At 37.5% G+C, this 27,390-nt stretch overlaps 1 protein-coding gene across 2 annotated transcripts; it reads right to left on the bottom strand.

The window, feature by feature from the left end:
- Positions 1-296: 296 nt before the first annotated feature.
- plod2 (procollagen-lysine, 2-oxoglutarate 5-dioxygenase 2) lies at positions 297-27,390 on the bottom strand. 2 transcript variants are annotated; one of them, XM_087789921.1, is made up of 20 exons: positions 27,078-27,389; positions 19,141-19,232; positions 18,201-18,337; positions 16,478-16,641; positions 15,031-15,143; positions 14,900-14,963; positions 13,872-13,969; positions 13,324-13,425; positions 10,289-10,414; positions 10,072-10,193; positions 9,063-9,167; positions 8,252-8,377; positions 7,210-7,351; positions 6,075-6,137; positions 4,824-4,937; positions 4,558-4,623; positions 4,341-4,445; positions 2,024-2,170; positions 1,137-1,262; positions 297-1,058 (listed from the first exon to the last, which is right to left on the bottom strand). In XM_087789921.1, the coding sequence occupies exons 1-20, from the start codon at positions 27,178-27,180 to the stop codon at positions 903-905; spliced, it is 2,271 nt and encodes a 756-aa protein (XP_087646047.1). In that variant the 5' UTR covers positions 27,181-27,389; the 3' UTR covers positions 297-902. The 2 variants fall into 2 exon arrangements, with proteins under 2 accessions (XP_087646047.1, XP_087646048.1); XM_087789922.1 differs by lacking the exon at positions 6,075-6,137 and having other exon boundaries at positions 27,078-27,390.

The following is a 27,390-nucleotide window of genomic DNA, read 5'->3' as shown; positions in this document are numbered from 1 at the left end:
TTATATGGTATTTGAGATGTGCTCAAGTTATTGCGGGTGATTAAGTAGAAACTTTCACCTTTTAATTTACAATTTAAAAGGTATTGACTAATTTGAAAAATGAGATGAAACACTAACATTAGTACTAACATTAGTGAAGACGACAACAACTGTGCTCCAGTCACTACACTAAAATGGACGTGCATGTTTGCCTTTAACTCCAAAAAGGAATGAATTACACTGAAAATAATCCCAACCTTTAGTCAACATGAGTAGAAAATGAGTCAAATTTGAATTTGAAGTCAAAACGGACAAAATCTGTTTCATCACCTTTTATTCAGTTTTGGAATAAATAAAAAAAACAAATTGCAATGCATATCTCACCCAAAAGGACAACCTTGGCAATGCAAACTGGGAGAATGATTCTAAAACAGATTTGTGGATTTCAAGTAAAACACAAATACCCATTCAGTCAAACAAAATGGTTGAACACACAAATATGTCCCATTGTTCTTCCACGTTATGAATAGAAAAATAAAATTACTGCTCAGTTTGATTGGACATTGAACAAATTAGATTTAAAGGCATCAAATATTTCAACAACGTTTTAACAGTTATTTGAATTTAACCATGAACTTGGTGTTTTCAAGGGCATATTAAAAATATTGGCAGGAATTTGTACTTTTTATTCTCTCCCAACAAGTACTTGTTCAGTAGAATTTTGAATTGAGACACAACTGCAATATTTTCTTTTCCTCGTCTCACTCTGTTTGACAGAGATTAATTGTATTTCTCATTCTTTTAAAGAAGTCGATTTAACTCACACACTGGGACACAAAACAACTCAAACATTTTAAAAAGCACCATAAAAAAGCATCTGCTTTGTTTAACGACTAATTTCCAGGGCAGCGAAAAAAGTAAAATTAGGGGTCGATGAAGGACACCGCGATGTAGCGGGTGCCGTTGGTCGTGGGTAGGCCTTCGTGGAGATGTGTCAGACGTCCTGGGTGCATAAAGGTCCAGCCCTTTCTGGGTGATTCAATGGAACAGTTGTATCGGTGGAATCGGCAACCACCTCCCTGAAGAAAAAAACAAAACGTTAGGGTCAGGTCATCAGGTCGCGATTCATTTCCTCATTATCCTTGAAGAGTTCTTACCTCAAAGTCTGTGTCTTTGTTGTTGAGGGCAATGTTGATGGTGAACGTCGAGGAGTCGTGATGGGGTCTCAAGTAGGACTGTCTACCAGGTGTATATTTTACCACGAAGTTCATAAGAGCATAGCCCTGTGACATGAATGTATAAAGTTGTTAGTCACAGTTAGAGTTGTTAGATATCAGCCTAGACCCATAAGTCAATAATGAGAAATAATGACTAATTCCCTCTGCCAGGTAGGCTGTGCAACGCTTGTGGTTACTATGGGTTGTGCTAGAAAGTTTTGGAATATTAATGCATTGTTATACTATGAAAACTGTTGACATTAACAGTTCAAGAGGTAAAGAGTATTCAATGGTAAGTAAGTAAGTTAGTAAGTATAAATGTCTTGTATAATTAAATTCTTATTGACTCCCAAACTGTCTGACGAAATTCCTTAACATCTCAATGAAGTTTTTAGGGGGGAGGTAAACTAGATCAACTCAAGGGAAAGGATTCACAAGGGGCAAAAAAGACCCCCCATGTAGATTAATACGTCCAATTTCAATTAAATCCAAACCAAATATATAACATGAAAAAAGATCTATATTTCCTGAATTTCCACTGTAAAGTAAGAAAGTTTAAAAAGGGAAGTGAAGGGGGGCAAGATGACTACATATCATATACTAGGTAAAAAGTAATGAAACTCGTTTATTCTTTCCTCTCTCTTCAGAGTTTATTCATTCAGGCTACCATAGGCGAGATTTATCTTTATACCAGGGCAACGCTTGATATTTCAGCTTGTGTTGTAGAAAATAGCAACAATAATCTTAGAAGATCTGCTCTCTGCATGCAATTCTAATTGTAACAGGCTTGTATTAAGATTGGTTAATAACTCTCTGCTCGTACTTACCTTGGTGTAGTACCCAGAAAACACTTTTAACGTAACTGGCGATATGAACTCCCTGATGAAATGGAGCCACTCTTTGTCGAAGCCGATTTGCTTCATGTGAATGTCGTCCGTTGGCACGGTCTCATACCCACCGGAAATCCTTTTGTCCTGCAAGATGCGAGAAGGAGACCATAAATACATTTGACACAAGTGAGATGATTATTTCAAAGACACATTTTATAAGGTAGCGGAAAGTGGCTCTGATTGTGGAAACGTTTATGTTTGATGATGGTATACAATCATTAAAAAAATTAAACAAGGTTTACTCTCCATCCCTTCTTTATCCTTACTTGGAGAATAAAAAAATATAGCATTTATTTTAAATTTCAATCACCCTCTAAAGACGCCCACATCTCTAGAAGAAGTCCTAAAAATGGATTACAATGTGGGGCATGTCTATGTGGCATGAACCCCCTATCACGATGTAAACTAAATGAACATCTGGTCCACTTTGCTCAATTTCCCAAAACACTTTGTAAATAGTAGCTTGAAAGCAGCAGCTCCCTGAGACCTCAGACACAACAAAGCCTTCGTTGCTGTCATAAAGTTTACAAGGCAACATAAGAAATAATTTCCCTGCCTTAGATTTGCATCTGCTTCTAATTCATCAACAACACGTGTAGCTGATTCTTTGACAACACACTCTTCACTGCTGCAATAGAGGAATAAGACGAGAGAATGCTGGAATACTTGAGCACAATAATCTGGGAAAATAGTAAAATAAATGTATTTTAAACTTTTCTGAAATTCATGTTCAATCCATTACGACCATGTCATCCCTCTTTAATGACTTTCTACTTTGTGCCCTGCAGGGTCTTTCATCAACAGACCAGGAAATTTGAAGCCCACTGCCCAACATCAGCCAAAAAAAAGCTTTTAGAAAATGAAATATTTTAATCTCATCTCAGTGATTATTGAAACCACTGTTATGGATCTAAAGTATGACGTGTCAGTGGGATTTTTTTTCATTATTGCCACGAAAGAAGATATTTTATGTCTGTAAGAAAAATGACTTATGTCACTAACTGATTTTATCCATTCTCCTGGAAACATTAAAGAAGGGACAAGGAACAGATTAATTTAAATAACCGTTTGGGCCCAAAAATCTATTAAAGGGTTTTTGAGCAGCTCTCAATATAGTCATGGCCTCCTTTAAGAAAAAAAATGAAAATAAATATTTAAAATGGACAACAAGAGATTAAGAGAGGGTTAAAATGTAGGACAATGATAGAAGAAATAAGATACTTTTTACTTGCTCTGTTTTTTAAAGGTATTTTAAAATGCATTATTGTTTAATTATTTTAATTAGAATCAAAGATGTTTGACTGTTTTTTTTTATTTCTCAGGGTTAATTTGCTGCCCATTAGATTATATCACACGTCCTCCATCTGATGTATACATTTTTATAAATAATCCACGAGACATTGATCGGTTTTATAATTAGTTATAAAAAGATTTGAAGGAAACAAAGAAACAGCTGAAAGACGTTTTGCTCCCCCACAATTTGTTAGTTACACATTCCTCTATTTATGGGAAAAATAAACTCTGGTGGTTGAGTTTGAGAACTTATTTGTGTCTGGTGAGAAGCTGCAGGCCTAATTCGCTTAGAGAAAATGTTTTTTTGTGTTCATTCCTAGTAAACCATTTGAAAAAGGATACTGTTTTTTTCTGCTTCTAATGATGTTGGATCAAAACTATAAGGATATTTATATTTATTTATTTAGGCATTCTGAGGTCTGCGTTTTCTTCTGTCTATATGCTTTATTGGTTCCTACTTCCAATCAGAGCACATATGTTTATGCAAATGTGTATTTAAAAATTATTAAAAGTTTTAGGGGTCAGTTTTTTTTTTTAAAAGAATGGCAATTATTAAGGGGAAAAGAGTTAAAAGCCCAACTTTGTATGATTGAAAATACTGTTTCTGACTCCCCCTAGTGTAAGAAGAGTGTAACAAAACAAGAGAAGGCTCTTGTCGGTTTCTGGTTTTATGTTGTTTTATGTTCTTACTTCACGGTCTCAGAAAAGGTGTTAAAATTATACCAAACCAAATTATACAAAGAGGTCAGAGGTACCGTTCTGTTTTCAGCAAATATTAAATCATTCTATTCAAGTTGTTTTCACAAGCACTTTACGTTTCTAAATGCAACAGTCACGGACACACAGGTGGCTTTATGAGACAGTGGGCACCAACATGACTTGTGTGTGTGTGTATGTGTGTGTGTGTGTGTGTGTCTGTGTGTGTGTGTGTGTACACTGAAGCTGAACTAACAGGACCGACCTCGTGTCTCCCTCCAGACCACGACCCATAATGCTCCATCTCCTCCACGATTTCATCACAGGCCTTCGCTGAGAAAACCGGGAACCAGAAGACATCTGGACAAGGCTGTAACACACGAGAACCGACAAAGAGACTATTGAGAATAGACTTAAGTCACACTCACCTACATGGAGACTTCTAAATGAAAGAAACATATTTTGAAAAAAGAAATACAAACCTCTTCCATGTCGTTTTCAGTAAAGATTTTGCTGTAGTTTGGATGGATGTACTTCTCTTTCCACTCCTGTAAAGGAGGATAAGCAGACTGTAGACAATATTGGACCAATTCCGATGCAGCATACCTAACAGAAAATATCTTCTCTCCCACAGGTCATGTCCAAGACTTTACGAGCCAGTAAATCACCTCCAGTCAGACTTATCACAAAATGCTTTTGAGCATCTGTTCTCAGGTGATCGGCTCGACTACAAATAAAAAACACTCACCACAGGGTTTTCAAATATCTGCCACAGGTCGCTGTTGTAATGTGACGTGTTGTAGTTGGCTGCGGAGATCAGCCTTCCGAACTCATGGAGGTTTGTTATGTACATGAAGATTCCCTGTTGCAAACATGAAAGTTCAGTCAGTTCAAGCACAGTAAATTAAAGGCAAATGGTTTAAAACATGATTTTTCAAAACGTGAATAAGTAAGATGTGGGTAGCACTCACCTACAGTCTGTCAAAATTTGCATTAAAAAGAGAGATAAGTGTGATTTGAGTGTTTTTACACACTGAAATCATTTTTTACTTGGACAGAATCAGAATGGAAACAGATGCGATATAAATAATCTAGGATTATTTATGGTTGTGGAGTGGTGGGGGTGGTTGGTTGGGAATAGGACAGGACGGAGCAGTGAAGTGAGCTGGGGAGGGAGGGAGGGGAAGGTAAGGGGGGAGACAAAGAAACTCCAGGTTCTCTATCTACGGTGAAGCACAGGGAGTGTAGAGGGGATCTGGACTCCATCAGACTAGGCTTTGTCAAGACAATAGAAACGTGAACAATATTGGATCCAATCGGGGACAGATTCTAACATTTCTTGTTTGGAAACGGTTCTATGGAAATATCGAATGCGGCCAAGAAAGTTGTAGTGCTGGAGCCTAGTCTGAGATCAGTCATGAGATTTATAGGGAGCAGCTGTTGTAGCTGTGAGATTCATCAGGACAGGGGAATTGCATGTGGACTCTCTCTTTGCTCCTACTTGACGGTTCTTTAAACCTGGTATACATTTGAATATTGGTTTATTTGAAGTCTTAAAGATCGCATCACAACCATGGGCAAGAATCCTACGGCTCAGGGCCCAATATATTCCGGGAAACTGAGGAGAAACCACATTTGCTAGGACGTGTCCAAGTCTATCTTCCCCTCCGAGACCAGCGAATTACATCACTCATAAAATATGTCTTATGTAACTTACGTAAGAACCTCATTTTCTGCACATTTCAAGTGCATTTGTATTTTGAGAGACATTCTCGACAACTGTAATCAAAGTCAGATGTTATAATATTTTACTGTTATTTTTATTAAATATTGTGGTATTTCTTTATTTTTGTATGTGGCTAAAAAGTATTTATTGATTTAAAATTCCATTCCAACTGTGTTCTCTCAATCACCGGATCAATATTATGTTTGGCCAATGAGTGCTAACCCATTCAAAATGCATGGTAAAGAAACACATTAGTTAAAGATGAATGTAAACCTTTGGGGGCCTGAGCATATGGAATGATTCCGGAGAAGGTGAGTCTTTTTCTCTGTGACTCGTCTAAAATAAAGGAGAAGCAATATGTGAATATCATCAATTTCTGTTTCACAATACGAGAGAAAGAGTGACAGCTCAGATGCCCCACACATAGCAACTGGAGAGGAGAGGAAATGCATGAAATAGAAGGAGATTCCCACTGTAGCTGGTGTTGTTTTTGGGGGGGTTCTTGTGAGAAACTCATGCGAGGGGAAAGATAAGGCCACGGAGTTATTAAACATGTGGATAGGAAGAGTTGTCCCAAGAGAAGTGCAGAACATGGGAGAATTGGTTAAAAAGTTGAACAAGCAAGATGGAATCCTTTGACAAGTATTGTAGGTATAGTTGCATACATATGCAAGTGTAACACAAAACATCATACCAAACAGAATCATGCCTTTGACAGACAACCACAAATTAATTTCAGGCTTCTATATATCAAGGCTGTCAATACAAACCACCCAATATATATAACCCTATTTTGGCCATTAAATGTCCTTGAGATTTCAGTTGTAGCCAAAATAAAGTAACTGGATATATTTTTTATTTTTACTTTTTTAATCTATATACTCTTAAATTCAGTGTAAAATATTTAATAATAAATCATAACTAATGGTCAACTAGCAAATAAACAAATACAATTCTATTCACTGGGATGTTTTTCTTTAATTGACAGCTCTGATGTATATTAATTAGGGGAAAAGACTGATTCAAACCTTTCAGTTATGATATTAAAAAGCCCATAGAATGATGCTTCTGATATTCCATGATTTGTGTGGGTGTTTCTTGCTGTTTTTATTAAACTTGCTTCAGAGAAATTTCACAAATTCAACAAAATTTAAGAGGTAGTATGTCTATTTTTAAATTATAAAGTAAAAAGTGTGAAAGTTGGTGTTTTATGGTTGTGAATTATAATGCATATTTAACACTTACATTGGAGTTTAAATCATAATGTAGAGGAAGCCAAAATGTTCTGCTATATTTTCAATAACATCTTAATAGTTGTACTTTTACATTCTATGGCCCTTTTAAAGACTTTGTAACTATCATAACGTCAAGTGAACATCCGGTCATTTGCAGAGATTCGTTGTCTTACCAATTCTCTGGCATTTCTACACAAAGCCATATCTGGGTCAAGTTTCTCCAGAACAAAGTAGTTCCTTTCTTTCAGCTCATTCCTCAATGTACTGCCCTTGACGAGGTAAACGTGAGCCATGTAAGGAATGTTCCACACACCCCTAGAAACAACAAGACATTGACATGAGAAGCTTGTTTCTAAGATGGAATTGTGGAATGAATGAGATGAAAAATGTTTTGCTTGTGTAGCCCTGAGCTGCAGATTGACATTTTCCAAGCGAGAAGTTTGTTTGTTGAGATGATGATTGTGTGAAAAAGTATTCTGAAAGATGTTTATTTTTTTTGGTACAGCTTTTATTTTTTTTCAGTCCTGAAATCGTGAACAGAATTGTTCTGTGAGTGTCACATAACCACCAACTGCTTAGCTCTTGTGTTATCTCAGGGTCAAGGTGACCCAACCTCCACCACTGTATATGTATTTATGGAAGCCAGGTAGGTTGTTTACCTTCACAAGGGATACCACAAACACATTTGTTTTCAGGCTTATGGGTCACCTTGACCCAGAGATAATACAAGGGTTAACACAAACTCATTTGATTTCAGAACTATGAAGTATGGAGACTTTTTGAAGTTACCAGGAAGATAAAACCACAAACCTACAGGACAAGAGCATAATCTTGTTTAGTAACTTAATGGCAAGTTAAAAAAAATGCAATAGTTTCCACATCATGGCAGTAAGCAGACACTGTGGGAAGTATGGGGGAAGCCAGAGACAATATTTTCAATATTTCGTCCATTAGCTGTTTCATAAATTAAGTCCAAAACAGCACTTAGAATTTGTGAGTAAGTCCATCTGCTTCAGCCTCTAGCTTGACAGGCATGTGAAATATTGTCTTGAAATATTAGGATTTTTTTTCACTGTCAATTGTTGCAGCTGTAGGGGGGATGGGGTCCCTGAGGTCATTCTTTTAAAAGACCATATTCATAGATGCCTTAAATGAGTCCAAATAACAGGATGAGCAAAAAAAACGGGAAATTCATTGAGCTGTTAAGACACTTACACTCGCTTTCTCTGCACAATGTCGACATAATCTTCAGAGCGGGCATAATAACCATCCAAGCTTAAGGCTCCCCAGAAATTGGACCACAGCTTGCTGTGTCGGGTGACCAGGGGGCCAATTATCTTCCTGTGAAAAAACAAAAAGGAAATGTGGGGCAAAAAGTGAGAAAATGATAATTCTGTCACAGTAGATAAAAGCCAGCAGTACCTCAAAGACCCGACAACTGCTTTTGCTCCTCACATGCTACAGACCATGTGCGGCATCAAAAGGGGATCAAGCTTCAGACGGAAAGCTGTGATCTCTGCCAAGTCCCCAAAAAACATCCATAGAAATCTAGACATGTCTAATTTGAACCAGCAATGCAAGAGTTTGTTTTATTACTGTGATTTAGAAATGGAAGGCTTTTTCTAAACATTTTAATTGAACAGAATCATAAATAAAAGTATTTATTGATCCACCAGACTCATGATCTGAACTTTAAAAGGGTTCCTCAATGGCCTCAGAGGATGGAGAGAATTACCATAATGACTTAAAATATCTTGGAAAATCTTTGCATGCAGATCATTAAATCATAGCCACAAGACTGCCACGTGGACTGGTCACAGCACAAATTTAAAATGTGTGCACTCTTGCTTTTGCGAATAATGCAAAGTGACATTTTGGTTTCGCTATTTTCATGCATCAAGACACAAACAGGAAAATATGGTCACTTATATTTAAACCTGCATGATGTAATGCTTTGTGGCTTTGGCACTGCGCTTTAGAGGTTACAACATATTCCCAGTAGACTTCTTATTTAAAGAAGATTCACCTGTTCTGCTCGATGAGAAGCTTCAGTGTTTGCCTGTTGGTCAACACCACGTCTGAGTCGATGCTGAAGTAGTAGCCGCATGAAGCGTCTGTGCGGCAAAGATCCCTGTTGGAACAAATACACTGAAAATCAAATATAATAACAGTGAAACACTTTTAAAAATGTCTGCTGTCATGAAATAAAATTCACGAGCTGATAGATAAACCGTCTCATGTATGATTACAACAATTATCTTCAAGATTATATGACTCTGGAAAAAATGAAAGACTTGTGAATCAACCACATACATTTAGGGATGTTTCCACTAAAGCAAGACATTTACCTTCAATTTCAATGAGGCCTCAAAAAGTAAATTGTCACCTCAGCAACCTATGATTTTGAAAATTGCTAATTCATGGTACCACAGCTCTCTTAGGTGTCTCTTGAAGTTAACAAATCAAAATTATTGCTTAAGGTTTTTACATCTACAGTATATTTTGACATAAATATTTAGCTGTCTGACAAGAACAATTATATAAAACAAAATATTTATATATAGTATTATAGAGCCCCCCAAAAACAACTTTACTTTAGATTAAGTTATAAAAGATACAACTGTAACAGTGTCTCCAAATATAAAATGAAATATAAAGTATATTAACTATGATGAATAAAATGTAAAAAATCCAATGTTTTTAAATAATGTCTCATTACAAAAGAAAATAAATAAAAGAAGAAAACTCATAATTGTAGCTCACAAAATACTTTTTTATGTTTTTGATACGCTAAACAGCCACTTATTTCAATTCAGAAAGTAAATGCTTGTTTTTTTTAACAATTTTCTTTTGTGTATATAAGATGAAAACCTTTTTTTAATTTTAGTTTTTTAGTCGTCAAATTAGGTGGTTGGATAATAAAATAACAAACAATATAGAGATTAAAATACATTAGGAAACTGAAGTTACATTTTTATAAAAAATAAATACATTTTGTTTTATTTTGACATATTTAAGATTCAATTATCACATACATGCCCATATTTCTGGCCTCTCCTTGACTCAGATTTTCCTCCGGCCCAACAACTTTGAAGCTGTTGAACATATTTCTATTTGCTTCCCAAAACTTCTGGATGTGCTTCTCATGATACACCTCCTGATGAGACGAATAGTGGGTTAGATTCTGAAACACGTACTGTATAGACACGGGGGAAAGAATGTCTCATGACAGCCACAGCTGCTCTTACTCACATTGTTGTGCACAAAAATGTTGAGCTTATCTTTGGGGTAATCTAAATTCACCAGCCGCTGAAAGAACTCAGGAAGAAATGGAGTAGGCTGCTCGATGAACACTCCAACCCACACTTGCGGCAGTTCCTGTTTACATTAGAGAAGTCGCAATGAAAGTCAGTTTAAACAAGAGTTTCACATCAATCATGGATCACTCAAACATTGCAGAAGAATTCTTAAACATTGAAATCAATGTGGCTGTGAACTGTGTGCTACACCTGAAAGCAGATTTTGAGTGACTGAAAAGTTGGAGGATATTTTAAAGGGACACTAAAAGGGAGAGAACTTTTTCCCATGCTTTTCCTCCAGCCTACACTGCACACTGTTGATCTCCGTGACCCGCACACAATGAATGACTGGGCAGGGGATGAAAAGGGAACCAAGCAAAAGCGTCTAATTTTCTAGTTCCGCAATGTCTGACTTTCTGGAACCACAGGAGGAATTGTGCCAACGTGAGCTCACATTGTCACTGCAACACATAAAAAAGCTCTGGCAGCAGTGAGACGATTGCCCAGAACGTCCTTTTTTTCCCTCATGCATGCACACACCTACCACACAAATTCCTTGCCGGGTCAAGCCACAGTTTTGTTAAGGATTTGAGACGGATTCGTGCAGCGTCTTCAGTAATCACTGCGATTCAGAGTCAGGCTTCAGTTGTAATCCGTCTCCCTGGCTCTTTGTGTGCCTTGCTGTCCGTAAGACTTTCCTACAAAAGTACCAAAAAATGGCAACCCTCTTAAACCCTTGTGATACCAGAAACACCTCAATTGAATAATATAGACAGAGAACAGGGCTTTAAAGATCTAAGGATTTGGTTCATTCAGTCATGACCTAGTCTTCTGGTATTGTATCTGTTGTTAGAAATTAAACTCCTGACCAATTAGGTCCTCAACCTTTCGCTCAAGGCTCATGGAGATGGTACTTTCATTTCCTGTTTAGAGCAGGGAGGGCCAAACATGTTTTAAGGAGGGCCACAGGAGCAGGGACCAAATGTTTACACCAGAATCATACCAAGAGTTCTCAAGTTTGGGACCTCAACATTTAAGCTCATTTATCCTCAACCAATTTAACAAGATCGGGAACTTGTCTGCTTTTCAGTATTGAGAGATTGGAAACATCTTAGCATCACTTTGACGTGTTTTCATTACATTTATTGGATCGTGTCATGTCAAGCATGTGTTGCATTTAAAACGTTAAAATGTATTTTAAATCAACTGGTTGAATAACCCCCCTTATAAAAGGGACCATGGGCCACATTATATCTGCTAAAGGGTTGCAAATGGTCCCCGGGCCACACTTTGGAATGACTGGATTAGAGCATATGTTACAGTTTGGTAGCTGTTCAGAACAACAGCCTTAGTGCTCAACAAATCTTCTCAAAAGAGACCACGATTGTTTGTACGATAAGAGCTTTAAAGATGTGAAACTAGAGCATAGTCACTCAGAAACACACAGAGCAAACCCCATGAGACACGAAGGTACCAGAGTCACCTAAATCTACAATGAACAGTCGTCCCTTTGAAACGGCACAAACTTTTTAAGTTCAAAGAACCTTCTTTGGAACAATTTCATCCCTTGGTATTCCACATATGCGAGGCATGAGTTTGCCGAGTTTTGACTTCACAGCCATCGATAATGAATGTAAAACACGAAACAAGGACGCAAGCTCAGATCAGATCCAAGTTTGACGTCCGAAATCTCTCATCTGGAATGATGCACAGCTTAGTCTCATTAAACCAACACACTCTCATTTACTCAAATTATCAGGGATTCTTTTGTACTAAAAATACATAATCAATCCGTGATGATGAACATTCCTCTGTTTTGGTGTCAGCTTTGTTGTGTTGGGAAGATGGTGGATAGTTGAGTATTTCGCCTGAAAAGGTATTAGGGTTTAGCTCTAAGTTCCTTCTATACAAACTAAAATTGTGTAGTTCCTGGAGAGTTGCTGTGTGAAACTGATCATGTTGAAACAAATAAAATGTCTGCTGTGGTCAAAATAAAACAAAAACTCATGTATTTTCCTGCATTAGAAATGATTTTCTTCTCACTGCTGGGTGACGGCATCATAAAGATGTCACCTTGAGTCTGTGATCGTTTTTCTTTCAGGCTCCAGCCTGAGCTGAGGCCTTCGACACATTTTCAGTAAAGCCACCAGAACTTACCATTGTGGGGGGGAAAAGAACCACACTGGGAATTCCACTAAAGACATGCTTGGTAGAAGTGACTCCCCTTTAAATAAGACCTATGAAAACCATAGAAACCATATCCTGTACCGCAGCAGTCCAGCACTTCCTCTGCCCGATGTCCCTGGAATTGTTCCTCTTGCTTGAAGTGTAAAACGGGGTCAATTCTACTTTTTACATTTTTGCTTAAATTAACAAGAAGAACTTGTGAAAAAATACTTTAGTATTTAGTTTTGACTTGATGTCGGTCATTGACTTAAACCTCCATGTGTCATAGGTGTGGAATACACAGGACTCAAACATCAACTCTTGAATGTACAGTACTTCTGATTTGAGGTTTGATTGTAACAGTTCATTACCATTACCACACTTATTCTTCACCTGTTCTCTGGGAAAGCCTTCAATTTGCTGCTCTTGTCCACCACATCATCCAACAACAACCTACCAGTCTAGTGATCCAGCGTACCTTTGGTCTGTCTGGCTACACTTGGTACCAGTCTTTGGCTTTTCCCCTGTTTGGATACTTTTCTTATCTACTATATTTGCCTTGTCCTGTAATATATCTGGAATATTTATGTGTCTTACCCTTAAAAAATGTTTGTGTGTCAGTCTGATATGCTTGCTATCTCATCTGTTTTCTCAAAAGATTCCTTCAACATCAACTTGCATTATTGCCATTCCAATTAAATTCAACCACATACATGTACTATTACAATTAGAATGTAAAGACATTTCATCCAACTGATATAATCAATTTATGTATACAGTATATGATACATATATGATCATTTGTACATTTTAAACACTTACTGGTAGTTCTGACAAGTCCAAAATGTCAGCGTCACAGACGCTGCAGCCATTTTCATAGTTCCATGCATTTGGAACATAGTTTGCCAGGTAGTTTAGGTACATCTGTCGAGTAACATGATGAAAAAATGTTAATAAACACAAAATGCATTTCATGCTGCTGCCATCTTCTTTTTAATCAAAGATGACCCAGAGTGTCCACCGATGATGATGTCTTAAGTTTTGGTTTTTCCTTCTGCGAAAGTACGGAGAATGATAGCCCACATAAAGTGGGGGACACATCCACAGAAATTATGGACTGGCTTTGGCCAGGACTTGCTACTCTGAATGAATAATGAGCTGGCTTTATAGCCGGAGCAACTGGCAAGTATCAAGCAGCAGTAAGTATATTTATTTGAGGGGATCACGAACTTCAAAGAACCTTCTGTGGTGAGTCTGATTTGGCTAAGAGGAAATCACAGAATACCGATGCAGATAGATTTAAAAACTAACCATCCTTTAAGACAGATAATTATCAAAATGCATTGAAGGAGGGTGCTTTTATTACTTACTTTAGTGTTTCCGTTGCCATGGACGGCAACAGGAAGTGAGTCGTACGCTGTGTTTCTAACTCTTACTCGGCCTGTTCCAAATTTGAGAAGCACTTCATCTGCCAATAGAAGAGAAATATGTTCACTGCCTGTACATCTATAAATGAGTGATCTAAATGTATCATGCAAAAAGAATATCCATACTGTTAGCATTCTAAAGTGTGGGGTAGAAACCGCAAAGCCACAGGAAGAGCTCCAATTGAACCCTTCTTGGACATACTTTCTGGTGGAAACTCTTCTCGCCACCTCCCCTAATCTCAGTCCATTACTACGTATATAAATTAAATACTTGAACTCATCGTTTTTCACTACCTTTGTTCAGTCGAACCACTATATCGTCAGCAAACTTCATCGTCCAGGGAGCCTTACCCTTCATTTTCTCCATCCCCATAGCAAATAAGAAGTAATAAAGAAAATAAATCAAACTGGCTCTTTCTGCTATTGAAGGTACAACAGAATGGAATATTTTCAGCTGTTATTGCTAGTAATATTGATTGTAGACATAACTTGAGGGCAGTCGGAGCTAAATTAGTCTTGCTAATGTGAACATTTTTTATTTTCTTCCTATGTTGTATTGTCAAAAGTGAAATAGTCATTATTATTGTAGTATTATCCTATTACAGTAGGGCCATATTAAAATGATATTTAGGGAGTTACAGAATAAGTGTAATGTGAATCTCAACTAGGTATTAATTTACACTGATCACCAGAAAGCTTTTTGAATGAATAAAACCATCAATTATTAAGGTTGACTAAATGTATGACTCTCAATCTTAATAAATGAGCATCTTATTTTATACACTATTGATGGTCGAGTTCAGCCCCAAAATAAATAATAATAATAATCAAATAATATATTTCATTATATAGCTTAAACCCTTCAGCAGATATTTACATGCGAAGCTAAGGTTGGGTTTTCATCAGTGTATATGTGCATCAGCATGAAGAGAAGCTGCATGTTAAGATACTGAATTTGACAAGTTGCTCACCGACTGCTCCATTCAGGTTTTGGAAAATCTGGCACCTATGGTCTAAGGTCATATTGAGAGATTCCTGAAAGGAGAAAAAACATTTTTTAGAAACATTAAACACTGAGTCACCTGACAAAAAAGACACATACTCGCTGTAAAGGATCCAGGAATATCTTTGTGTAAAACAACTGGTCGTCATCGTTGTCATGAAGGTTCCACTGAGAAACAATTCTGTGTATGTAAGGAGCATATCCGATGACACCTGCAAGTTATAAAGAGAGTGAAAATTGCAGCAGTTAAAAAATGTTGAGAGAACTTTACGAGCCAAGTTACTGCCAGCCTGTTTGCGTTAATTGTGACTGTTTACACCAAAATCCTCGTCTTTATACGTGGTGTTAATTTGGCCAGTTTTCCTATACACAGATTTGACTACTACAACAAGGAGCAATAAAACTGTTGCTATCTAAACAACTCGCCACATTCTGGCTGCTGTGACTGTCTGCACAACACTTGTGCCCATTCTAAAAGCAGATTCTCATGGCAATCACTCTTTAACTTTTCCACTGTCCTTGCATTGCTCAAGGACAATGACCACAAGCACAGATTGCAGGGTTTCTCTGGGTTGTTTTAGTGTGCCACTTGGCATCCTGAGGCAAGCCTCAGAAACAGTAAACAGGTAATCTGATCTGTCTGATATAGTTTAAGCAGTTCACAATTTACTTGTCAACGAAAATTGTATCTTTGGTAAAATATCGTGAGCTTCGGCTCGTTTGAATCCTTCAATAAAGACAAGGCTGTTGCACACAAAAACAACTGTCCGGCAGACATTATCCCGTCTTTAGCTATTTCCCCTGTGTCCAGCTGCTGCAAGGGAAAAAAAGCCCAAATGGCCACTTGGGCGGTACCCTTCAACACAAACAAACCCAGCAATTTTAGACAAACTGTAGAACATTTGAGAGGCCTGAGACAAATCCACAAGTCATGTTGACGACAGTGAATGCTATAATGGTTCTCTGATCAGACTGAGGTGGCTAGAATCCGACACGGGAGGTCAAACCATGAGTATGACCGCAAGCAAAGCAGTAATTCAGTGTACTGAACATCCATCATCTCAAAGCTGCATTAAACCAAATATACTGTACTTCTCCTCTTTTAGAAAACATCTAAGCTAAATTGAAATCCTGCAGGACTCTTAGAGAATGGAGAGTGACACGTTGCCATACAGGAAATTCCACGAGCAGGAAGCTTATAGTGAAAATATACAGTCAATGGATAATAATATCATTCTTGTGGCTTCATCTTCCATTACTAACATCCAACTGAAAGAGGGCACAGTTTAAGCTCCCTGAATTCCAGGAAGGAAAATATCCTGCTCGAGCCACTTACAAAGAACAGCTTTATATCCATATATTTATCTGTTAATAAGAACAAGCATTAATTAATGCTAGACGTATGTTCATTTTATTGGATTTGTTGGTGCATTTTATACTGTTATTTAAGGGATTTACTGTACTTTAGCATGCTAACCTAGAATAGAGCAGACAAAAAGAGAAAATAGCATTTTGTAATTTTTTAATTACAGGTTTAGGATCTTACCTCCAGAGTTAAGGTAGCGCTTTCCACTCCGAACTGAGGGATACTTTTCGGCTAGTCTCTTATCAGGCCATATCAGACCCTCTGCAGCGAAAAGCACCTTATGATTGGCCTGCTGGAATTTCTTTAGCAGCTCTTCCGGACCCCCAGCAAAGATAAGATCATAGCTAAGGGAGCAGAGTGAATAGAAGATATAACATTCTTTGTTCAGAATTACTCAGGAGGTGTGTTTTAGCAACCAATATAATGCTAGATAACATCATCCCTAAACATGCTGAACACTGAAGGGTTAATGGATAACAAAAGTAGACCTTAATGTGTAATCCTCACATGAAGGAAAGTCCCTAAAAGTTTACAGTTAATGCCAGGAAAATTCATAAAAATTACACTGCAAAATGCAAAATGCAAGTTTCCGTTGGTTCAGATTATGATGAAACTGTTGTTCAAGTTGATTTTATTTGCTCTCGTGGAAGAGTTTCACGTAATGTTTTTGATTTAAACTCTAACCAAATGCAACAAAGTAGGCGTGATCATTTAAATAAAAGTGCCTACTCAAATTTATAGAGGAGAAACCTAGTGAAAACAGAAAGCTTTAGTTTATATAACATCTACAATCTTTTTAAAAGTGATTTTGATTCTTTGTGGCTTTAATATTGTTCTATAATTGGTCTTAGAAAGGCGCTTTACCAATAACTATTACTTACTTTATAGGTGATCGAGATTCTCTTTTTTTACCCTGATCACAATTTGATCACATTCTGAGTTTTAAAAAATAAGAATATGAATTCAGCTTAGGTCATTGTCACTTTAAGAGAAAAAAATAGCACTAATGTTCTACTATTTGAAAGTACTTTTTTCTGAATGGGATCTTTTGCATCATATTTTGAAACATCTGCCTTTTCTTTTTTATCGCTTTGACACGTTCCTCTGACAGTCCTCTAATGTCCAAAATGATCATAATTTGTAATAAAACTGATGGTGTATTTCACCACAAGTTACTTGAATAAGTCCCTTTTTCCCCGTAAGTACAGTAAGAGCAATACTCAGAGCTTCACTGTGTCACATAGTGGAAAATGTGGCTTTAATTGAATCATTTTTTATGAAGCAGGAATATTAGGATGAAGGAACTTAATAGTGCTGATGATTTTACAACTTTCAGGTGTGAATAAAGAAAAAAGAAAACATAAAATATGTTCCTTTCAACACACATGTTGTAGCATTAGCCATATGTGTCTGCTGTGTAGTAAAATATTGACCAACGCCTGTAAAAGAGGTCAGATATACAGACCAGTGTATTTAGCATGGCAGGAAATGTAGGAGGCACACCTCCTCTGCAGACCACATGAACAACTGCACAGGTATTTAAGGGGAAGTGTAATATAAGTGAGGAAGACTGTTTGCTCGACTGTAACCACACTTGGCTGTACATGTTCACACAGGTATTCCCTGTCCCTTCATAACTTGTCAAACTTAGGTCTGATGGAGTAAAAATGTGCTTCAAGCCATAACAAACTCTTTGGCACTGTCAAAAAGATGATTAGCTCAAACGAAATTTCTATACTGGTGTCATTTTAATTTATTGAAGTGTGTTCATGGTGATGGTTGCTAAGGAAACTAGGGATGAAATCTGTTCATTCTGCACCTGATGAACTAGCATCCCTTTGTAACGATAATGTGGTCACTGGGTTTAATTTACACGAAGAAAAACCTGTAGCATCAAACTTACCTGTCCACAGATAGGACTATAAGATCCTCCTGATCTGCTAGACTCTCCATAGCTTCCTTTAGTAGTCTGACCTTCTGCCCTCCTCCAATCGAGTGGCCCACATCTCCACCCTTCCATGCTTCACCCATTCCCAGCACCTGGGATAAATCACAGCATTTCAGTATTATAATGTATTTCCTTCAGCAGAAAGAAATATGCTATACTATGTAAGTAAGTAAGTAAGTAATTAATTTCTATTTATATAGCGCTTTTCCAGACCAGGGTCACAAAGCGCTTAAACAATCAAAACAATATTCAATAAAGTATACACTTTAAAGGTCAAGAAAACATATACGGGACTTATAATATACTCTCCATGAGGTCCTTGAAACTGAACATCAATGAATACATCTCTTGTGTCAATTATGAGTCAGTTGGAAGCAGTTTTTTGATGACATAAGTGAATAGTGTTAATATTAAAATTGCTTAACTGCAGCTAATCATGATCATTCTTTTCTAAACCAAAGAATCCTGAATGTTTCTCTTCCATGTTTTCCATCCATGCTGAGGCACCAAATACCCCAAATAAAATAAAAAAACTGACTTTTTATTTTTTTAATATCCAATAAGAAGATTCGATGCTGGTGTCGAACTTCACTAGAGCTTTGAATGTATGCGACGGTTTATCAGTGCCATGTCTGCAACAACACTGGAACAGGAAGGTCACACTAAGGGTACAAGAACCAGAGCAGGGAAATGAGATTTAGGTTTCATGCCAAATCAACAATGTTTTTTTTACCAGTGGCTTTAACCACTAAATCCAGACTGAGGAGTGTCTCTGCATCCCCTTTTTCCTTCCCAGCTGTAATCACTTTAGAGGCTGGACTGTTGCATTTGTGCTGCCATGTTAACTTTAGCCAATTTGACATCAGTAAACATCATTAAGAAGGCTATATCTTACCTTGACAGTGTAGTTGAAATAGTTTGCAGACTGCATGAAGCGGTGGAAGCCATCTGTTTCCTCTGTCGCAACGGTTAGAACCAGCAATTTTTCTGAAAAAGAAAAACATTCTCACATGAAGTCATCACACATTTGGCCGCTCTAAACGTGGCCATTAGGTCTGGAGGTTGAAGGTTGGGATATTTGAGATTTTTATTCAGCACATTCTACTGAAGCATGGAGGCTTGATGTATGTGGGGCGAGAGAGGGAAAATTCTTTCTATGACCTCAGACGTATGTCAACAATCTGGTTACTATTTGATACCCACTTCGTAACATCTACTTCAGTTTGATTATGTCTTCAGAGACATGTGTGTATTTTTGGAAGAGATTGATTGAACCTTCTTGAGTTTAAGAAAGTGCATGAACCTCTGGAACATTTCCGGTGGTTACATAAACTCAAGGCTGTCGTGAATAATGATATAGACCAAATATATATTAACGCCAGAGACCTCAGATGATGACTGGTGAACCACACCCTCAGCCGTTGCTCTGTACTTTTAGAATGATGAGGTAATTTATGCTTATTATTGAGCATCTTGAACTCTATATACTCTCTTATAGGTCATGGTTTAAGGACTTAGATCTCATTTCCTTTAACTGTTATGAACAAAGGATGCAGATTTAAGGGAGTAGCAGCTTCTTCAAGTGTAAAAGAGGATTTAAATATATGTTTTTTATTTATCCCGGAAAAGGCATATGGATAAAAAATTACATTACATTACAAAGAAAAATAATTAAATCATTCGTATAGGACTTTATCTTCTGTACCATTCATTTTCCCATTTTAAACAAGGATCCAGTCATAGAGTGTAATGGATTGCCTCACTGACAGCAGCTGGGTCTTGCTCAAGGACACCAGGCTTAGCTATGAAGGTTATCTAGCGTGTTAATGATCATTTTAAAATCTTGCATCCATTGAACGACTCCAAGGTAACTGTAAGCTCATTCACTGTAACTCTTCTCTAATAATTTTTATATCTTGTATTCCCCTGTTAAAAAAACATTTCACTTTCATACTTCCCTTAACCAGTTACCATCTCCCTGTATGGTGTCATTGTGTTTTCATTGCCATAACTAGTAATGTGTATTTATTCAATTTAAAATAAAAGTGGAGACACAGAACATTTTTTTGATTTAATGCACAGAATTTTTTTTCACTGTTTATTCTCTTGGAAATGTATAAAGACAATTTATTTTTCTATGGAAACAATTTGGTTATCAGAGTTTTCCCCCACTTCTCCAGCCAGCTGTAATCACTCCCACTTTGTTTATACGAGTTTTGGAGGTGAAGACTTACGTGATTGATTACGTGCGGTTACGAAAACCCTGATGCTTGACCAATCACAGCAAAATGGTTACATAACAGGTTATGGTAAACAAGACTTCATTTCCAGAAAAACTAAGCATTTTCAGTGGGCGTGGCTTAAGCACATTTTCTAATGTAAATATTTCAATGAAAAGAGAGTTTTGTACAAACAGACACATACTGATGATACAATAGAGGTCCAAGATCTATTTAAGAGACACTTAAAGCAACACATTAGTTGCCTTTTAAAGCACACGTGGGAAGGTATAAATGACACAAAGGATGTTATATTGATGTAAACATGCATTGTTATTTCTGATTTAAAAAAAGCTATTATTAACTTGTTCATTCAGCTGCATATCCATGTTTCTGAATGATTTGAGCCCATACAGATGCCCAAGTACTTGTATAAACAGTTACACCTGGAGACAGTTTTAAGAAACCTATCGACCTCTACATGTAAGAGGAAACTGGATTTCCCGTACAACCATAGTAAGAATACAAGCTCATCTAAAAATATGTTTTGCACCTAACCGCATTCTTGTTAATGCTATTTAATTAACAAGAACATCTTCTTGATGGAAAGAGTTTAAGAAGTACAAAGGTCATATAGGATACTATTAGAGAAGAGATAAAACAACCCCAAAGATCAGGCATGATGCGTAAAAAAAAACAAACTTTCACTACAGATGTGCAAGTATTAAAGTTTTCTCTTGGCTTTGTCCCTCGACTGGACAGGAATATCCACTCGATTTTACAGGTCACCATAAACTCATAAAATGTTAGCTTGTTTCATGCTCAAGTTGATCTATTTTCCAGACAGAACTAAACTATGTTGAGCCATTGTCTCGCACCTGAAACCCTCTAGACTATAATGACTGCCAAAGTCATGTTAGAGACAAAGATAAAACCTCCAGTTTTGGATAAATGTGTCTTTTGGATTTTTGGAAACCTGTCCGTGAGTCTGAACCACAGGTGTGGCCTTGTTCGTGTTGCTGCCTGGCGACTGTATCCGTGTCTTCTCTTTCGGGGATATGGGTTTTCCATGCACATTTGTGGGCCAATCAGCTGTGAATCAAATAATGTTTAATGTTTTTCTTGCATGGTCCAATCGGAATGACTTTGAAACGAAAAGTCACTTTGAAACAAATGTGAAAACAAGCAATACTAGAGCCCTTCCTGACACTGGATTTAACAGCCTTTAAAGCATTGATCAGATAAATCTACCAGGTGGAAATTTCATCATCGTTCTATCTTCTTAGGGTATCTTTCTTGCCTTAGTACTTTGCATTTGATTCAACCTTTTGGCTAAACACAACTTTATTTCAAGTGTGTTAAATAGTTTTAATGATTCAAATTATATTCTCTGATTTTAAATTACAAGTCTATGTAAAAGATTAAGGTTTGCTGTAGAAGATAGTTTATATAATGAAAAATAAACTCACTAAATCATTCAAACCAACTGAGGAATATTTAGATGACCAACATTCTAACAAGTGCAAGTGTCTCGTCAGAATAAACAGAACATTCCCCCGTCAGTGATGTATAAACTCGGCACAGTAAGAGGAATGTGGCTCATACTTAAGTCCTGTAACTCTTTTCCAGAAGAGGCTTATAACCCCCCCCACCCCCCTCCCACACACACACACACACACACACACACCCTCACACACACACACACTCTTCGCCTGCACCACATGCAGCTTGGCTGTCTGCACAAACCTTCACAGTTTGATGCCCAAATGTTCTGACTCACTTGCTCAGGATAAACACAAGTATATATTTTGGGGACTAAAGGGAATCACGGGATTCAGATTTCAGTCGAACATGAGGATATGTGGATCCTTCCACTTTGACTAGCAGCTGCTCTACCTGCTCTACAAACAAGACTTTAACTGTGTCCTTTATTGACAGATACTATCAATATCATGCACTGAAGTCATAAGTGGTTCGTAAGTTCAACAGAAAGATAATGAAAAGGCTGGATTCAGGCTGTCATGACTAGATTGCACGTTGATACACAAACCTCTCTCTGTAGTGAAAGTTGAGATTTGATTTATGATCCTGGAGACCTGGCACTGGAATGGCCTCCTCTAACCCACCCTCTTATAAAATGTGGATTTTTAGTAAATTCATTGCATGCGCTGTTCCTCTGTCTTTAAATAGATCCTGAATAATGTGTTTGGAGTATGCAGAAGAGTGCCCGCAGACCTTGGTGCAGTGACGCGAGTCAGGAATTGAACGGAATGAGTTTCCCAAACAATCCTAATAGCATTGTTTGCTCAATGAAAACAATCGGGAGAGCTCGACTAGAGGGAGGGAGGAATCGCACATACACAGTTTACACAATTTTCATTCACTAGAATGGAACTAGATAACAGGTATACAACTCAAAAAATTAGTTTTCTCTGGAATTGGGGAGGAAAAACACTCGCTAAAGTGAGTAGACACAAGCAGCTTGGTGATTTCAATAATGGCCGACTTGGGAGAAGCCTCAGGGTAGACCCAGGATAATATTAAAATATTATCTTGGGAACTACTGAGGATCCAATACATGCAAAGAAGACAGTCCACAGTTCAAAAATAAAGCACAATGTTTGGTTTCACCTCTAAAAAACCTCTAAAACGAATTCATGTTTATTTTCACCTTGATAAGGTCCTACAGAGGTCGTTCATTAAAGGTCCAGTAAATTACACATTTCCTTGTGAAAAAACAAAGGCAACCAGAGTGTTTGCCCTGAATGCAGTTCTAATAAGTGTTCCTGACATAGTGACATTGACCGACAGGAAAAGGTCATTCAATCAAATTCATTCTGGTCACGCTTCAATTTGTTTTCTCTATTTTATATGTGGGTCATCCTACCTATTAACTGCTGTTGTTTTGGATGTTAAAATGAGTTTCCTTTTGTCTTTCTTAATCACTAGTCTTTCAATTGTCATGTAACTTAAGGATGAATGCAGCTAGCACTAAGCTAGCAAGTAACCATCCACTTTAAAAATCACATAGAATTTATAACTCCATGTGGCATCATCTGTCTAGCTAACAAAAAAAGGAAACAAATCATAGTTCTGTTTGGGTTTTTACATCATGAAATACATTTTAATTTAAATGTTTAATTTTAACGTTAGTAGAGGAAATGTTGTTATTTAGAATTAAACAAAAATGAAAGAATTAGTTGTAGATTTGAAAATAGGAATGTCCAGGAACAACAGTAATGAGGTGCCGTGGCCGAAAAAAGGGGCTTGGTAATGTCGACGGACAGTTTAACCTGAATGAGGCATGATGTCATCATCACCAGGCCAGGAAACCATTTGGAGGTCTGCTTGTCTGGATTAGCTGCTTCAATATGGTGTGCAAACAAAAAAAACCAGTAATGAAACAATAGCTCCTCACATCTGGTTTGAATCTTTTTTCTGTCAGAGCCGGTCAGTCAGTGCTTTGCTTAAATGACTTATAACAGTCTCTGTCTAAATGTTTCAAGACGTTGAACTTGTTCGACCATCATAGTAACCAAATCGCAATAGATAAATATTGATAAATAATAATCATCAGTATTGGGATTGAAACTAGATAAATGCTGAAGAGGAACTGTAGCTGAGATTTAAAACGTGTTGGCGATAATATTCCTGTGTTTGGCAAATGGCAGAAAACTCTATGGAAAATTTGTGCTTGTGAAAAAAGTGCACACGCTTGCAGTAACTCAGTGACATTTTCAGGACATGATTGTAGGTTTACTTGCCAACAGTGTTTGTCAGTCAGAGTGACACGACTGGCCACAGTTATTGTTGTTATACAGTGAAAAGTTGATCTCAGGTGGAGGTTCCTTCCCTCCTATATATAACATTGCTTTTGAAAATCTTCATTTCTTGGAAAGATTGCAGAGACATATCTCATGAGGCTTTAGTTTTATGGAATTCTAAAAGCACTTCTCATGAGACATTTCTCAGAAACCTAAAGGAGTTTGAAGTAAGTTTCTATAGCAACACTGTCAACAGACTCTGGTCCAATATCTTTGCAGTAAAGCTTGAAAATAAATGCCTGTTGCTTTGATTTTGGTGTGCTATGTTAAAGTTAACAATAACACTGTTGTCAGATCAGGATGTGAATGTCCTGAATCTTAACTAAGCTTTTTTTTTTTTATTAACATCAAGTTTAGTGTTTTCAGTCTGATATGACGTGGCAGGAGGCAGAATTTGCAGAGCTCGACGTGATTCTGTGAAAGGTTCCTTTCAGGCAGCCAGACGGTGGGGGTCTTTGCACTGGGCTGTTTTCGTTGCTTACAAACAAGTCAAGTCTGAACGAACGGGTGGTCCCACAGCGCGACTACAAAATCACAATAATTGTTGTGTTGCCAGACAATAAAAAAGTGCTGCTTTGAAAAACCGCTTGGACAGTAAACGTCATATATGAGCCATGGGCTACAATTTTATCTGAAGAATTTAACGATGCTTAAAATGATATTTAAAGCTTTCAACATAGCAAAGCATAAATACTCTGTGAACCCAAGACGGCATCGTAACTGCCATAATTTCATGATGATTAGAGACAATTTGACGGTAAATAATTACGTAAATACAGCCACTGCACGTAGGGTCTGTGTACAATCTAAATTTGATCTGTAAATGTACACGAACAGTTTACCTCGCTCTCTTACTAGACACTTATATTTTATGACCATCATGATAATCTCTCCTGAAGTAAGCTGTTTTTTTGTATCAGATATGCTTAAAATAGTCAATCTGACAGCCGTGTGTTCCTTTTCTTCTCCGTAAGTTTAGCCCCTAATGGAAGTCTCAGTCTAGTACTATTGTTGACATCCATAATTGCTGTTCCTTATCTTGTCGTAAATGGCAACTAATGTGTTGATTTGAGTGTCTCTTAAATATATCTTGGACCTTTATTATACTCATCAATGTATGAAAAACCGTTTTTTTTCTGGAGCTGAAATCTTGTTTAAACCACACCCACTCTGCTGTGATTGGTCAAACATCAATGCTTGTCATCAATGCTTGTCACCGCATGTCATCGATCCTGGAAGTCTGCACCTTCAAGGGACTCATTGTATAAAACAAAGCCGTGTTTGCAGCTGGCTGGAGGAGAAGTGAAGCCGTTATTACTTGTTAATGGTCTTTGCACTAGTAACCTCTTGTTCGCTGAGATTTCAGAAGGGCGAACTTTATAAAGTAACTGAGTGGAGTGGAAGACTTCAACATTTGAACAAATTTTAACGAGTCAGGAGAGTCGGAGTCTGACCTTAAAGACCCTTTAACCCTTGTGGGTCAAGGTAAACGACCTCTCTGGCTTCCAGATATACATATGCAATGGTCGATTACGTTGACATTTAGATGTTAGAAAACACTAGGGTCAAACACAGGCATATTCATAGGTCATCCAGGGACACAAAAAATGACTTGGCTGGCCAGATTTTGCCACCGGGCCATAATTCATACGACCTATAGCTTCACCTTTGAACTGCTTTCAGCGCTCCGGGCGAGTCTCTGACGACAAGATATATTTGATTGACGACTTTGGTTTCTGGTTTGCAGAATACTTTTTTTTGAAAATCATCCAAGAGGAGAATATATGTCTGTTCATCCATTCTATTAAACTCTTCCAGCAAGTCCTGGTCAATTCTTCACTTTATTGTAAACGTCTACATTAAAACACTTTTTAAAAGTGAATCATACATGTTGTTATGACTTGCTCAGATTTCTGGATGATATTTGGTTTGGATTAAAGTTAAGAGTAATATTGAGAGAAGCAAAGAAAATATATTTACTTTGTTCTTCATAATTGTTTGTTTTTTAAGACTTAGACTTTGGTGGTGTTATTTAGTTTTTCAAACGTTTTAAGGTGAAAACCTGGAAACACAATTTTCTAAAACACATTATGCAATAAAGTCAGTAGAGTTGAATCTACTGTCAAAACTGTGTTGTCTACTGTCAAAACTGTGTTCTACGACAGTAGACACAAAGTTCATTCAACATTGATCTCAGACACCAAGGTATTAAAAGAATCTTAAGCTGCTATCGGCAAAACTTTATTTCTATCTTGTAAAATTTAAAATGTTGCCATTGATTTATTAGAATCATTGTTTTGTAAAGAAAATTCACATTATCTCTTTGGCGAAAATATGTAGTCCTGGTGCTTTATATAAAGCTTAGATTAAAAAAAAGAAAAATGCAGGATTTATCACACTTTATACTGCGCATGTTCATCCACTGGGACATTTTGAAAGTCTAAATTGTCTTTTTCATTTGATTTCATATTTCCATTTTGACTAAATAAAGTAATATAAGACCCTAAATGCTTGGGATTTTCTCACCCTCGCATGTTTACAGCCTGGCAATTTGCGCACAAGGGCACAGCAGAAAAGTTGGGACGTGATAAACCGCAGCCTTTCTTTGTGTCCAGCTGCTACAGTGACGTGCCAGTGTACGTGCACGAGTGCAGATCCTATACATTCAACCTGGATCCCCTTATCTCCTGAGTGACAGCAGGTACGAGCAGAGACACGCACAAGGTCTCCTGGAGTTCGCGGCGACGCACAATGACTCAAGTGAGGAGAAAGTCTTGATGGCTGTTTACCTTTAGGGAGAGGCGCCGGAGCCTGGGGGGTCGCAGAGGGGAAGATCGAGTCGGCGGTCGTCACCCAGCAGGACCAGATGAAGAAAAAGTGAAAATACTCCATTGTGGTGCGGGGGTCCCACTGGTCCAGGGGGCTATCAGAGGGGCTCTATAATGCACTCTCGCGATAATGCATGAATTTTTTTTTAAAAAGGGTCTATTATTCAGGAGCAGATCTGTTGCTTCTGGGGAAAGAAATAAAAGTGTGGAGGATTAGGGCGCAGCGGGTGGAGGGCGAGTGCGACTCCCGCTGCAAAGCTTGAGAGGAAAGAAG

The sequence above is a fragment of the Callionymus lyra genome, chromosome 4 (assembly GCF_982586985.1).
Source record: "Callionymus lyra chromosome 4, fCalLyr1.hap1.1, whole genome shotgun sequence".
Lineage (NCBI taxonomy): Eukaryota > Metazoa > Chordata > Actinopteri > Syngnathiformes > Callionymidae > Callionymus > Callionymus lyra.
The sequence above is the reverse complement of the archived record's forward strand: the minus strand, read 5'-3'. Positions and strand labels throughout refer to the sequence as shown.